Source organism: Bos javanicus, chromosome 28, assembly GCF_032452875.1.
Source record: "Bos javanicus breed banteng chromosome 28, ARS-OSU_banteng_1.0, whole genome shotgun sequence".
NCBI classification, from domain to species: Eukaryota; Metazoa; Chordata; class Mammalia; order Artiodactyla; family Bovidae; genus Bos; species Bos javanicus.
The window spans coordinates 36,605,122-36,619,807 of NC_083895.1; the positions used below are offsets into that span (position 1 = coordinate 36,605,122).

At 49.5% G+C, this 14,686-nt stretch overlaps 1 protein-coding gene across 1 annotated transcript; it reads right to left on the reverse strand.

Moving 5' to 3' along the window:
- Positions 1–1,585: 1,585 nt before the first annotated feature.
- PLAC9 (placenta associated 9) lies at positions 1,586–13,227 on the reverse strand. Its single transcript, XM_061405467.1, has 4 exons — positions 12,906–13,227; positions 3,583–3,680; positions 2,081–2,210; positions 1,586–1,726 (listed from the first exon to the last, which is right to left on the reverse strand). The coding sequence occupies exons 1-4, from the start codon at positions 12,967–12,969 to the stop codon at positions 1,716–1,718; spliced, it is 303 nt and encodes a 100-aa protein (XP_061261451.1). The 5' UTR covers positions 12,970–13,227; the 3' UTR covers positions 1,586–1,715.
- Between the last annotated feature and the right edge of the window lie 1,459 nt (positions 13,228–14,686).

Below are 14,686 nucleotides of genomic sequence, written 5' to 3' on the forward strand. Positions count from 1 at the left end.
AGAAGACAGGAATAAATAATTCATAACTTTGGATATGTCAATGGATTCTTAAGATTGATACCAAAAGAACAAGCAAAAAATAGATAAATTGAATTTCATCAAAACAAATTTGGATATCAAAGGACACTATCAAAATAAGACAACCCACAGAATGGGAGAAAACACTTGCAAATCATATTTCTGATAAAAGGTTAGTATCCACCTTAACATAAAGAACTCTTAGAACTCAACAGCAGAAAAACAACCTAGTTTTTTAAATGGGCAAAGGATTTGAATAGACTTTCTCCAAAAAAGATAACAAAAGTGACTCACAAACATGAAAAGATGTTTAGCATCACTGCTGCTGCTGCTGCTAAGTCGCTTCAGTCGTGTCTGACTCTGTGCGACCCCATAGACGGCAGCCCACCAGGCTCCCCCGTCCCTGGGATTCTCCAGGCAAGCACACTGGAGTGGGTTGCCATTTCCTTCTCCAATGCGTGGAAGTGAAACGTGAAAGGGAAGTCGCTCAGTCGTGTCCGACTCTTAGCAACCCCATGGACTGCAGCCTACCAGGCTCCTCCATCCATGGGATTTTCCAGGCAAGAGTACTAATCATTAGGTAAATGCAACTTAAAGCCATGAGATACCACTTCACATCTAGTGTGATGGCTGTCATCAGTGAGATGTGTTGGGGAGGATAAGGAAAAAATTGAAAATCTTATATATTGCTGGTAGGAACATAAAGTGGTACAGTTGCTATGCAAAAATGGTGAATCTTCAAAAACAAAGAGTTACTATTTGACTCAACAATTCCATCCAAAAGAAATGAGAACACATACCCACCCAAACTTATGCATGAATGAATGTTCATAGTGTTATTCAGAATACCCCCAAAGCGCAGACAACCCACGTCCACAGATTTGATGAATGGATGAATAAAATGTGATATAACTACATAATGGAATATTATTCAGCTGTAAACAAAAATGAAGTATTGATACAACATGGATGAACCTTGAAAACATGGTAAGTGAAAAAATGTCAGACACAAAACATTAGTGATTTCCAAGGGAGGGTGAGAGAGGGGATGGAAAAATGACTGCTTAATAATAGTACAGGGGGTGATGAAAATTTCTAGAATTAGGTGGTGGTGATTGCACAACACTGTGAATCCACTGAATCTGTACCATTTTAAATGGTTAAAGTTTAGAATTTTATGTGAATTTTACCTCAGTCAAAAAGGTAAAAAAAATTTAATGTGCACACACATCGCGGGGGCAATCTCATTAAAATGTAGATTCTGGGTAGGGCCTGAAATTCAGCATTCTTGATAAGGTCCCAGGTGACTCCTTTTTGGTTCACCCATGGCCACATACTGAGTAACAAGGCTACTCAGAGGGCCCTTCCACTGTGCTGCCTTAAAATTCTGGGCCTCGGGTGCCTCACCTCTTGAACCCACCCCTGCCCTGTCCATCCCTGCAAATAAGAAGAGTGGAAGCGTGCAGATGGACTGGTGCTCCTAGGTCTGAGTCTGCAGGGGTGCGAGCCTCAGGGCATGGGGACAGATGGAGAAGGGGCTGTGGCTGCAGAGGTCACTGTCAGCAGATACAGAGAGGACCAAAGGAGTAGGTTTTATTTTGCACAAAGCTGAGGAAGCTAGGCCGGAATGCCTGTTCTGTTCTCGGAGGAGGGCTATTGTGTCACTGCCAGCTGCTGGGCGGCTCCAGCTCTGGTGCTCAAAAGCGATCTGAAAGAGAGGGGGCAACCTGGGGGGTGAGTGAACGGGTACTGACTGCTGCCTGCCCTCCCCTGCCAGTCCCCCAGGGACTCCTGTGCCAGGAACACAGAGCTCAAGGAGGAGGCAGCTGCTCCGAGTTAGGGTGGTGCTGAGAGTGGAACTCTGCCAGGTGCCCTTTCCTGATGCTGGGTTACAGCAACCCCGGGGTGTGGGCAGACCACTCTGTTGGGGCGGGTAGGGGAGATTCCTCCCAATTCTGTCCCAAGGAGAAGCTGGGGACTCCCTGGCTTGTCCAGGTTACACGAAGTGGCGTAGTCGTCCCCACCCTGCTGCCCAATCCCAGAGGCTGTCATCGCTGCTCACCATCTCCATCTCCCAGGAGGTCGGGGATCGGGCTGAAGGGCCCCGGGGGCAAGTTCCAGGCCAGCTCCTCCAGCTGACCCAGCAGGCCTTTGACTTCTGCCTCCAGGTGCTCCACCGTCTTCTCCACTGTCTAGAGTGAGGAGAGAAGGCGGAGGACAGTAGGGGAGTGAAGACAAGAGTGGGGTCAGTCTTGCTTCATCAGCCACATCCTCCGGAGCCCGTGGCAGCAAGTAGGGTGCAGCGGGAAGAGAACTAGGTGCCAGGGGACCTGGGTCCTCCTGGTTCACGCACTGCCCCCACCTGCCTCTCAGCTCCCAGATGACAAGATTCGAAGGGCTCACTCAAGGCCACTTCTGGCTCTCGCGCTCAGGGGTTTCGCTTAATCACTGGTTTGGGGCGTGGATGGACTCGGATACCTTTTCCCTTTTCAAGATGACACCCCTGGGAGCTCACATTTCTTTTGTTGCCCCGCCCCCTGGTGGCGACTCTGCCAAATGACCGTTTTGGCATTTTGAAATTTTCTTTATTCAGGGTTCTTTTTTTGTAAATGAACCCCTTTAGTACTCTGGTAAAACCTATAGACTCCCATCAGAAGAATGCTTTCATTGAGAAAATATATAGGATTTCCAAGGACATGCTGCTACTGCTGCTGCTAAGTCGCTTCAGTCGTGTCTGACTCTGTGCGACCCCATAGACGGCAGCCCACCAGGCTCCCCCGTCCCTGGGATTCTCCAGGCAAGCACACTGGAGTGGGTTGCCATTGCCTTCTCCAGTGCATGAAAGTGAAAAGTGAAAGTGAAGTTGCTAAGTCGTGTCTGACTCTTCGTGACCCCATGGACTGCAGCGCACCAGGCTCCTCCGTCCATGGGATTTTCCAGGCAAGGGTACTGGAGTGGGATGCCATTGCCTTCTCCGTCCAAGGACATACACTGCATTAAAATATTAAAGTATTTACATTTTGATATAAAACGTATTACCTTAAGTAACAGCAGACCTAACAACTACTGAATTTTTAACACACTGATTAGAATAAATTGAGATATAAGTTGAGATATTCACAGTGACTATAATGATATGAAATTATCTGATTTCTGTTGATGACAAAGTCAAGGTACAATTGTTCTTTGTCTATAGTGAATGAGAGCGCTAAACTTTAGCTAAAGGTTTGTGAAATAAAGTGCACACAAGTTTATGGACCTCGAGTTACAAGCAGTAGCTGTATAACAAAACACAGCGACTGAATTTCCAGCTTCTCATCTGGTGAATATGCAGAGATCCCCCGCTGGGGGCAAGCAAGTTCCCAGGGGAGGCAGGGTCTGTTGGGGGCTGGCAGCCTAACAGTACAGGTAGGGCATGGAGATGTTTAACATGGTGGCCAGGGAGCAGGACTGGCCTAGATCGCCCCAATTTTCAAAAACCAGATTGGCTTGAGCCCTCCAAAGCCACCACCAGCCTGGCAGATGGTCCTGAAGCTGCATGTCTTCCCAGGTCACCCTCATTACCTCCTCTATGACATCCAGCCGACTGTGGACAGCCATGTATGTGTCACACCCTGTGCTCTGAGCCGAGTCTCCTCGGGAGGGGATGAAGGGTTCATCAGCTGTGGGAAAACAAGTCTTGTCACTGTGGGGCCCTTGGTTTCCCTGTAACATTAGAGTCTCTTACAAAGTACCTGGCTCAAAGGAGGTGAGTCCAGGAAACAGTCCAAAGAGAAGCAGAGAGGGCCAGGATGTGAATGTAGGGCTACCCTACTCATTCATCTCTAGGGCCATGGTCACCTACAGACCCAAGCGGGCATCCTCAAGGAGGTGCGGCCTGAACTGGGTAAGAAAAGGAAGGGAAGGAATGTTTTAGCCAGAAAGAATGAATGCGCAAAGATAGACATGAGGTAGCATGGCTCAGTGCAGAAAACCTAGGGTGTCTGGAGTGGCTGGAAAGTACCAGGTGGCTGGGGGATGAGACTAGAGAGGTGGATGATGGAAACAAAGCTGGGGTCCTAATCAATCATGATGTTTGTTTGGGGGGTTATTTTAACAGGAGAGTCATGTAGTCGTATATGAATTTTTAAAATACAGAGAATGAACTGGAGAGATTCATCTTTAAAGGCAGGAAGTATCATAGTAACCGGTGTAAGAGCTGGTGAAAGGAGACAGCTGTAGGAAAAGAGGAAGAGTATGTGTGGAGATACTTTAGAAATAGCATTATGTGCCACATGGTGTGCTCAACAAATGCATAAACTCAGCCAACCTCTACAACCAATGACTATCCACAGTTTACACATAAGGAAATTGAGAGGGGTGAAGGGATACATCCAGCGTCACACACCTAGTAAGTGGAAGCTCTGAGGCTCAACCTGTTCAACATCATTTTCCTCCCCACCATTGGCTCCTCCTTGATTCTTCCTGGCACCAGCAACCTTCACACCAGAAGTCTTAGAGCCCGGTTTTGAGCTCAAGTTGCGGGGTTGGTGGCTCTGAGATGTTTTCAGGGCATCCAAGTTGGCTGGGTCCTTGGAAAACATGGACACTCAGGAAGGGGGACACTGCTCCAGAAACAAAGAGAAGCCAAGCACTTTAAAGAGGATGAAACCGCATGGCCTAAAGAGGCACTGGGGCCTAGCAAGATAAAGTCTGAAACACAGAGCAACAGAGAAGTTGATGCTGAATGCCATCCCAGCGCTTGGAGTAAAGAGGTGCCAGCAGACCAGAGTCGTTGCAGTGGGATGAGAAGGGAAGGAAAGGCCAAGAGAAGGAAACAGAGATCCTAGAAAACATTACCACCAAGCTTGGCTGTGAATGGAGATCAGATCACAAGGTCTAAAGAAGTGTTTATTGTTATTTCCAGGTTTTTAAGCATTGAAGAAACTAAACCATGCTTTTAGCCTGAGGACAGGAAGAACCCAGGAGGACTGAAAGAATGCATGTCCTGAAGAGATACGAGGCCACAGAATCCAGAAATGGTGGTGGGGTGGGGGTGGGGGGTCACACGTGGAAGGAAGAGAGAGGACATGCGGCAGAAATGGGTAAAAAGTTCTACTTAAAAGGGTCAAGAAGTTGAGCGAGTCCCACCTAATAACCGCTCTTCACTCGGTGAAGAGGGGAATCATCTGCTGAAAACTCATGCAGGGTTAGCAAAGAGGAGAGTTCGTTGTGAAGTTATTGGGAATTCTATGAGCAGGCTGATACACACAGCCACTAAAATGGGAGCCATGGCAAGAGTACTTTCACCATGGACACTGACACATGCGTTGTTTCCCAAGAGCCAGTGTATCAGCACCCCTGGGTAAGAAGCCTGAATAAAGAGAGGGGGTGAGAATGACGGAGGCAGTTAGGAGGATGGTAGGGAGTGACAGCGCCAAGGAAGCCCCACCCCGGCAGCTCAGCAGGTGGGTGTTAGCAGCAAAGACAGATGGGTGGACAAGCTGAAACCTGGGAGTCCAGGGGATGAGTGTGGTGAAGGGCAACAGAAGAGAAAGGAGCTGAGGACTCAACCATCCAGGGCTTAAGTGGCTGAGTTCTGGAGTCTAGGCTGAATAAGGAAGGGGAAAAGGCCAATCAGAGGACTGATAATTGGGAGAAATGGAGGGGCTGAAGGCACTGGAGGTCTCGATGCAATGATGGGGGTAACAGAATTTACTGCATTTTTTAAGAGATACTGCAATTTTTAGCTTTGAGAGGTGGAGCAGCTTCACAGTGACAATACTAAGGCTGTGGGCATCTGAAGCAGAGTGGGGGTAAGAGTTATTGGACTTGATCTTTGTAAATGCAAAACTCTTGTAACTCTAAAACTCCAGTGTTGACTGGGTTGCCCGAGGGGACATATAAAGTTGCCTAGAAGGTTGGCAGGCCTTGAAGTAAGGATGGAGATGATAAGCCATTTTGCTGGTGATGAATGTGTAACTCTGAAGGCTGGGTGACTTGTCCAAGATCACACAGTTGGCAAATGACTGAACCCCAAGCACCCTGGCCTCCTCCTGGCCCCACTAGCTGGTCAGCCAGCTGGTTTTCTGGAGCTCTGCCAGAGTCCCCATGCCCTAAGAGTCTCTGGTCCCAACTCTATCTGGACCCCAGGTCTTCCACACAGGGGTGAGAGCCAAGCACAGGGACAAAACTTCCTTTCACTCTGAGCGTCTTTAGCGGAGAACAATTTTGGTTTTTACTTTCTGCTTTTTATTACATCCATCCATTGAACTTAGAAAAACCACTTCAAAAAACACTGGTCTTCTTGTTGACTTTGGGGCGGGAGGGGATGTAATAGTGGCACTTTGGTTATTTTTTTTAAAGGAGCCTTTTAGAGATCTATCCTGAAATATTTATAGATACAATGCTATTATGTCTTGGCTTTACTTCAAAATAATCCAGGCCTGGGAGTGGGACGAGGCATGGGCGGGAGTATTGGACATTGGTCAAGGTTGACCAAGACTGGTAGTTGTTGAAATTGAGTGATGGCGTCATGGGATGGGGGTTGGAGGGTTCACTCTGCTATTCTACGTTTGTATGCATGGTTTGAAACTTTCCACAATATAAGGCAGTTGTCCAATGAGGTTGTCAGCAAAAAGTATGAGTCCCTGTGGGCTTTGTGCATTGATACAAAATGTTCTGGATGGGTGTTGGGGGGTGTTCTGAGAGAACCCACCTGGAGGGCTGTGCTCCATTCTGGGTCATTCACTGAGAGAAGGCTTTGGACAGGCAGAGGCAGGTCTAAAGGGGCCACTGTGAAGGAACTCCAGATGTTGACTCATATGTCTCAGCTAAGAAACCTGGGGTGCTCAGCTAGAGATAAAGGACTTGGAGGGGGCAAGCAGAGCTGTTCTCAGCCACACAGAGGGCTGTCCTGGTCTAGGTCTGTGCCCACACACATTCTGCAGGCTCCGCCCAGAGGAGCCTTTGGCCAAGCCTTTCCCTTGAACCCCACCTGCCCTCTCCCAGACCCTATACTCTCCTCCCCCTCCCCCAAGCACTTGGAAGGAAGTGGAAGAGGAAGCAGGGTGACCCTGCCGGCCAAGCGGGGCTCTATCAGCCCTCTAAGTCACAAGCAACATGAATCTGCTCCCCTTGCTCAGCCTAAAACACCCTGTTCTCTGCGTGTCTGTGATGAGGCCTGACTTGGCTCCTAGACCCCTCCAGGGAAGAGGCTGGGCTGAGGCTGCTCTCCACATCACACGGCAGTAATCCGTCGCATCTGGACACAACTGCGCCCTGGGCTGCGGCACAACTGTCTGTGAGCTCATCCAGGCCTCCCGGGGAGCTCTGCTGAGAGGGCGGGTAGGGGTTTGGGGGTGGGGGGTGGGGTGGCTGGGAAGAGCCCGGCCACCCTGCCCCGCCGCGCCCTTCCCCCACGGGGTTTCTCAGGGCGCTGACCTCAAAGCCTGAAAGCAGAAAGCACACTGCAAGCCTCTGTTCTCAGCCGCGCACTGGTGCGGCCAGTGGGAACTTCCTGCTCCCTGAGCCTCTGCTGCCTCCTCAGAACAAGGCTTTTGGGGCAGTGGGGAGGGCGAGGCGCTCCCGAACAGATGCAGCGCACCCAAGGTTCGTTTCTCAGACCTCAAATGAGCTACCAGGACAGAACCGCGATGAGTCTAAGGACAAGTTGCTTGTCTGCCCAGAAACTCCAGGAAGGCAAGAGTTAGGCAAGGACTCCCTTCGCACTGTCTTGCCAGTATGGAGCTCATGATAATGCCTGCCGGCCTCACGGGGCTCCAGGGAAACTCAAACCAGAGGAAGAAGAGTGGGGGAGGTGGCAGATTATCCCGCCTGACCACGGAGGGCCAAGGCTGCGGTTCCCAGTGTTCCCTTTCTCTGCTTCCCCCGTCCCCTGCCTGGCCAGTTGGGGAATGGACCTTCTTGGATGCAAGGTTGTTTTCCTTGGCCTGGCGCCTGCTCAGGGCCTGTGTGCACCCTGGACTGCGCCTCGGGTGGAACATCGTGAGAGCAGGCTGCCGGTGGCGGGTGGGGTGGGGCCAGAGGCCCAGCGCAGGCGAGGGGTAGACGCTCCGGTTAAAGGGGCGTGGCCACTGGACCCCCAGCCTCTGAGGCGGGAGTACGGCCCCCTCCCAATGACAGACATAGAACTTTTTTTCCTTTAGACCTGAACACTCACTAAGAAACTGCACAACTCAATGATTTCTGATCCTGAAAAGTGCTGCTCTAACCAGCTACACTTGTAGCCTGGGGCTTAATTCTATGTGACCACATTCAATATAGTATCTAATAAATTTGACCACATTCAATATTTGTATTAAAATTTCTGCTTCATTCCAAACCAGTGTTGTTGTTGTTGTTTTTAAGCAGAAGAATGTTATTTTCAAACAATTATATGAAGAACTCTAATCTGTGGACCTGCTCTGGCTGAAACAGGAGAAGGCTGCTTAAGCCCCCTCAGAGGGAGCTCAGATACTGGGAAACTTGTATTTTGGGAGCCATATGTTTTCTCCCTTGTTCTCTGGTCATTTTCCAGAGGTGGATTTGAGCCTTGCCGGTGACTCTGAGAGCTTACCAATGCAGTCAGCAGGTGGTTAAAGTGAGGATACAAGCTGAGCTGCTGTAACAAAGAGCCCTCCCTCACCCCCCAGTCATACACGTGTTTCTTTCTTTCTCACTTAATCAGTTCAGAGGTGGACTGGCTGATGCTCCGGGCTGGCAGGCAGCTTTGCTCCCCCCAAGGCCGTACAGGAAACCAGATTCCTTCTACCTCAGAATCCTACGTTTTTTAATCCACTGGGTTATAAAGTACTAGAACATTCCTAAACCCCCACCACACCAAGGCCTAGGAAGCCATCCAGGATAAACTTCTCTCCACATGCTGTGAACAGAACATGAGGTTGGGAGTCAGAGGAGTGGTCCCACCTCCACTGCTGGCTGACTGTGCTCTTTGCCTCTCACTCAGCTTCTTCTGCAAGGGATCCTCCCTGCCCCGTTTACTTGGCAGGACTGCTGTGCTGATTCAAGGGGATTCCACATTTGAAGGTATCTGAGAACTGCCGGATGATGTGCAAATGCCAGGTAAGGCATTCACCAGGTGGGTTGGAGACTGAGCAGGTCAGTGTAAGCCCCTGTGGTCTTCTCTCTCCACATGGAGCCAGTGTTCTTCACTAGGTAACCCTGGCTAGGTCTCCTCAAGGTGGGGAGGCATCTGCTGTGGGACTACACTGTACAGAGGTCCAAGGGGTGCTTGGGAGGGGCTTTGCCAACAAGCACACCGAGGCTTCAAGGCTGACCGGATTTTCTGGGCTCTGTTATAAGCCAGTCCCACTTGCTGGATCCTTGGTTTCTCCACCTTTAGAATGGGTACAGCCATACTCTATATTTGAATCCACTATCAATTTATGATCACATTACATGCCAAACTTTTTGTTCAGTGCTTACCTGCATTATTATCTCATTTAATTCTATCTATAAGCTCAGTACTCTTACATCACTTTTTTATAGGTTAGAAAACCAAAGATCAAAGAGGTTGGGTCATGCCCAAGACTACACGGCTAGTAGGTGATGGGGACAGGATTTGAATCCTACCTGCTTGACACTATGCTATGCTTTGGGAGTTCTGTGATGAGTTAAGGGCCTCCCATCTTGGGATCTCAGCTGCCTCCTCTGTAAAATGAGGGGCTGGACAAGCATGGGGCAAAAGGGACCTGTACCCACGACACCTGTGCACCTGTCCTGAGGCCCAACAAGAGCCCAAATGTGTACATTGGATCAAATTGTCTTTGAGAGGCTCACTCCCTGTCATCCATTTTTGTAAGAAGAAATGCAGTGATCCTTACCACGCATGCTACGTGCTAAGTCACTTCAGTTGTGTCCGACTTTTGCGACCCCCTGGACTGTAGCCTGCCAGTCTTCTCTCAGTCTTCTCTGTCCATGGGATTCTCCAGGCAAGAATACTGGAGTGGGTTGCCATGCCCTCCTCCAGGGGATCTTCCTGATCCAGGGACTGAACCCCAGTCTCTTGAGTCTGCTGCATTGGCAGGCAGGTTCTTTACCACTAATGCCACCTGGGAAGATGTCTCACCATAGCTCGAGCATCTTCTTTCACCCAAAGCAAAAAAGCAGAATCCCAATGGAAGACAGTCCATAGGGACCTGGAGTGATGGTGGATTCCTGTAGGCCGAGGCATGGATGAGAATGGCTAATGGGACTACGCTCTAGGACTTGAGACCCCTCTGACAGCAAAACAGAAAAGGAACTCAGCTGAAGTCTTAACTTAAAAAAAATTCTCTACAAATAACACAGAACTGTCTATTTCACTCAACACATAAAAGACTTTATAGAGCAATACGAAAAATCCTAATACCACAATTGAAAAGGCCAAGACAATTCACAAGAATTAGAAATGACCAATATTCATTTGAAAAAAAAAATTGAAAAAAAAACCACCAAACTTGGCAGTAATCAAAGAAATTAAAATTAAAGCAATAAACCACATAAACCATCTTAAAGTATTCTTGCAAAAAAAGTCTAATTGGAATTAGACGATGCTTCTAGATCTAATTCCCAGTTTATAGACAATACAGGGAAAAGGAGAACATTTAAATGACATATAGAAGATGCAATCAGCTAAAATTTAAATGTGAAAAGCTATACGACTAGCAACGCAGTTTCTTTACCAAATTTTAAGAAAAAAGAGAGAAAAGAACCTTCTAAAGAAACTTAAAACTTAGTAAAAGAAACTTAATGGACATATCAACCAAAACCCAAATGTATCCACCTTGTTTGAATCAAACAGACCAAATATAAAACCATGACACCACTGAATCCTGACTAGATAGCTGATGATATTAAGGAATTATTGTCCACTTTTAGGGAGTGACAGTGGTATTTTAGTTATTAAAAGATTATTGATGCTTTAATAATACATAAGGTAATACATATAGATGAAAATACTCAGTGCCTGGAGTTTCCTTTAATCTGAGGGAGCAGAGAGAAGGTGGATTAGATGAATTAAGATCTGTCAGGAATCCATGGAGGTTCCTTACACTATTCTGTGTGTATAGCCAAAAGATTTGATAATCAACAGTTTAAAAAAAAATGGTATAATTGTCTGAAGTCTGAAAGGTTATATAAAAAAATGTTTGAACACAATGTGAAATTACATAAATACATTTATACTTTCTTTTTTTCTTAATCTGAAGCAATGAGCATGATTAGGAAGAAAATAATGTTTAAAATGGCTTTAACACAAAACTTATATACCAGTCATAGCTAAGGGGCCACAGAAGGTCAGCCACTGTGGGCAGTGGCCAGCTCCTCCCTCTGGGGGAGCACAGACTCAGCTTTGTCCCCTCAGCTCCTGGAGGTGGGGACTCTGGAAAGAGGGGGCAGGTGGTGGGCCAGGATGTAGGGGGTAGGGGGATGGCACTGTGGGCCGGGCTCTATGCTGGGTGGTCTCAGCCACTCCTCACTCAGCCTGTGAGGAAGGGGTTATTGGTCCTCCTTTGCCAACCTCAGTGGAGAAACTGGCTCAGAGAGGTCAGTGGAGCTGTCTGAGGGCGCGAGGGAAGAAGCCAATGTGTGTTCACAGGTGTTCTGCGCTGGGCACTTCCCTTTCCTCCAGCTCTCTGGGTGGCTACCATTCTCCCCAACTTACAGAAGAGGAAACAGCTCCAGAGAGGTGGCATGACTCACCCAAGGCCACTCAGCCGGGGGCTGCCAGGAGCAGGACTGGCCTCAGCCCTTTCCCTGGTGCTCCCAGTTCCCTGCCAGGGGAGCTTCCATCCTAACACAGGGCACTTCCTCTGGCTCCAGGTGGATGGGGGAGCAGCCTGACAGAGGGCAAGGGTGTGGCTGAGGGGGCAGGAGACCTGCATGCCTGGGCAGACTGAGCCTTCCCCTCACCTGTACAGCTGTGAGCACCAGCTGTCTCTGGTTGAGGTTGGCAAGAGAGCTTGGGTAAATGTCAACTGTAAAGTGGTACATAAAGTGCAGAGTCTTGGGGTGGTGGAAGGAACATCTGTGCGTACAGTACAGTTAGTCCTTCTGCAGCCTTCCTGTCCGAGCCTCACCTGTGAGGGGACAGCTCTAAGGCTGCTGTCAGGGGAGCTAGAGGGGATAAAGCACTGCAAGGAACCCAGCCTGGAGCACCCAGAGGCCTTCCTGCGGCCTCCTCCCCACCCACCCAAGGCTGCTCCCGCCTTCTGGGAAGCTCTCCAAAAGGCTGACAACGGGTCTCCTCTCCTCTACTGCAGGACCTCCTCAGACTACCAGGCAGGTGAAGCCGAGACCTCCAGGGGCCGCCTGCCTGGCCCCTATAGCTGGGCCGGACCAGACCGGGGTTGTCTGCCTGCTGGAGCTCAGCATCCCAGTGAATTCCCCAGGAAAGGAGGCCTGGGTGCTTCGCAGGCCCGCCCCACCCTGCAGACCTGACCATTCACCTCCTGATCCTGGTCCCCTCCTCTCTCTCCTCCCCACCTGGGGCATTGGGTTTCTCCACCCTCTCTCCTTTTTTTGTTTCTCTCGGATCTTCCTCTTTTCCTCAATATCCTCTCTGCCTCTCTCCCCTTTCTCTTGCCATTTTAGTTCCTCTGTTTCTTTCCCACTAAACTCCTTTTTCTGTCCTCATACACAGTTCACACCCATCTGTTTACCTCCGAAATCTTTCTGTCCCAGCCTCTCCCTTTCTCTCTTTATTCTTTCCTTTTTCTATGTCCCTCTGCATTTTTCTGTTTCGTCTTTCTTTTTTCTCTCCCCATCGCTCTCTCTCCCTCCTTTTATCTCCCTCTTTCTCCATCTCTCTCCATCTGGCTCCGTTCCCATCTCCCTCCCTCTCTTCTGCTCCTTCCTCGAGGTCCGCGGTCTCCCTAGCCCTCGCCCCGCTCCCGGGCCCCACTCACCGGCGAAGGCGCCCGGGGCGCGGAGCAGGGCGAGCCCGGCCAGCGCGCAGAGCAGGAGCCGCATCCTGCCGGCCGGCGGAGCGCAGCGCCGCTTCTGCCGACGGCCGCCCTCCCCGCCCTCCCCGGGATCGCGCCGGCCCGCCTGGGAGGAAATGCTCGCAGTTCCAGCCAAGATTCCTGGGCGGCTCCGGGCTTTCTGGCTCCAGCGAGCCCGCCCCCTCCAGAGACCCCGCGAGCGGAGGGGCGATGTGCCAGGCTGGGCGTCTCCCCAGGAAGGGGCCGCGCTCTGAGCCCCCTCACTTCCCCCTGGGCTCGAGCACAGAAGAGGATGATGGAACCGGAGGCCCAATGATCCGTTATGAGCCCATTTCACAGACCAGCAAGTTGCAGCTTCCAGAAGTGCCACCTACGCCTGTGGCACAGGATCTGAATCCCTAACTTCACGGAGTAATCAGCTCTGATGACATCAGATAGTGTCGCTCTGAGATCGAGGCTCAGAAATGGAGGGTCTGCATTCCACAGAAATTTTGTCCTTCTAAAGGAGTAACAGTATTGTTAAAAGATACTTTCCAAAGGAATATAGTGGATTTGTTATTGACCCGGGTTCTTAAATAGAAATTGATGGGGACTTCCCTGGTGGTCTAGTGGTTAAGAATCCACCTTGCAATGAAGGGAGCCTGAGTATGATCCCTGTTCAGGGAACTAAGATCCCACACACTGAGGAACAGCTAAGCCTATATGCCACAGCTGCTAAGCCCTAGAGCCACAAGTTGAGAGTCCCTTTGCCGCAATGGAAGATCCCACATGATGGCAACCAAATAAATTAAAAAAAGAAATTGATAAAATGCCAGATGAGGCAAGGCTTTATTGGATCTCTTACCTAAGCACGCCAAATAATAGGTATGGGTGCCCTTGCTTGCTCCCTGGGGGAGGGGGTGAGCTGGTCCCTAAGTGACTCCAGGGTTGGGGTGGATCCGTGCCTGGGCTGGAGGGGTGTGTTTAGGAGGTCTGCACACCCTCTTGGTGTGATGAATAGTACCCTGCTTTTGTTTCTGACCCCTCAGAAGTGGCAGTTGGGTTTTTGGTCTTTTTGTATCTTCTTGTTTCTAGTTTGTACAGCCACACAGTTACTTTTAGTCCCCTATAGTTTCTTTGTATTTTGTTGCTGGAGAAAACAGTTTGTCCAGGAGCAAGCACTGCAGCAAAGGGTCCCAAGTCCCAGCCTGTCTCAGATTTAGGTGTACTAAGATGGAATGATCTCTAAATGTTGATGAGATGAACATGAAAATAAAAGCATGACAGTAAAAATCCCCAAATGTAGGCTTCCCTGATGGCTCAGCTGGTAAAGAATCTGCGTGCAATGTGGGAGACCTGGATTCTATCCCTGGGTTGGGAAGATGTCCTGGAGAAGGGAACATCTACCCTGTCCAGTATTCTGGCCTGGAGAAGTCCATGGACTGTATAGTCCATGGGATTGCAAAGAGTTGTAGAGGACTGAGCGACTTTCACTTTCCATATATTATTCAGTTCCATATATACACATTTTGTCTGAATTTATATTAGGAACCGCATAGATGCAATGGCAACCCACTCCAGTACTCTTGCCTGGCAAATCCCATGGACGGAGGAGCCTGGTAGGCTGCAGTCCATGGGGTCACTAGGAGTCGGACACGACTGAGCGCCTTCACTTTCACTTTTCACTTTCATGCTTTGGAGAAGGAAATGGCAACCCACTCCAGTGTTCTTGCCTGGAGAATCCCAGTGACGGGGGAGCCTGGTGG

What these genes read in the sequence shown, in the direction of transcription:
- PLAC9 (XM_061405467.1), bottom strand. Translation starts at nt 12,969, where the DNA reads ATGCGGCTCCTGCTCTGCGCGCTGGCCGGGCTCGCCCTGCTCCGCGCC. An exon ending in CGCCCCGGGCGCCTTCGCCG is followed by an intron (nt 3,681 to 12,905) that starts GTGAGTGGGGCC and finishes GTTTTCCCACAG; the next exon opens with CTGATGAACCCTTCATCCCC. An exon ending in GGCTGGATGTCATAGAGGAG is followed by an intron (nt 2,211 to 3,582) that starts GTAATGAGGGTG and finishes TCCTCACTCTAG; the next exon opens with ACAGTGGAGAAGACGGTGGA.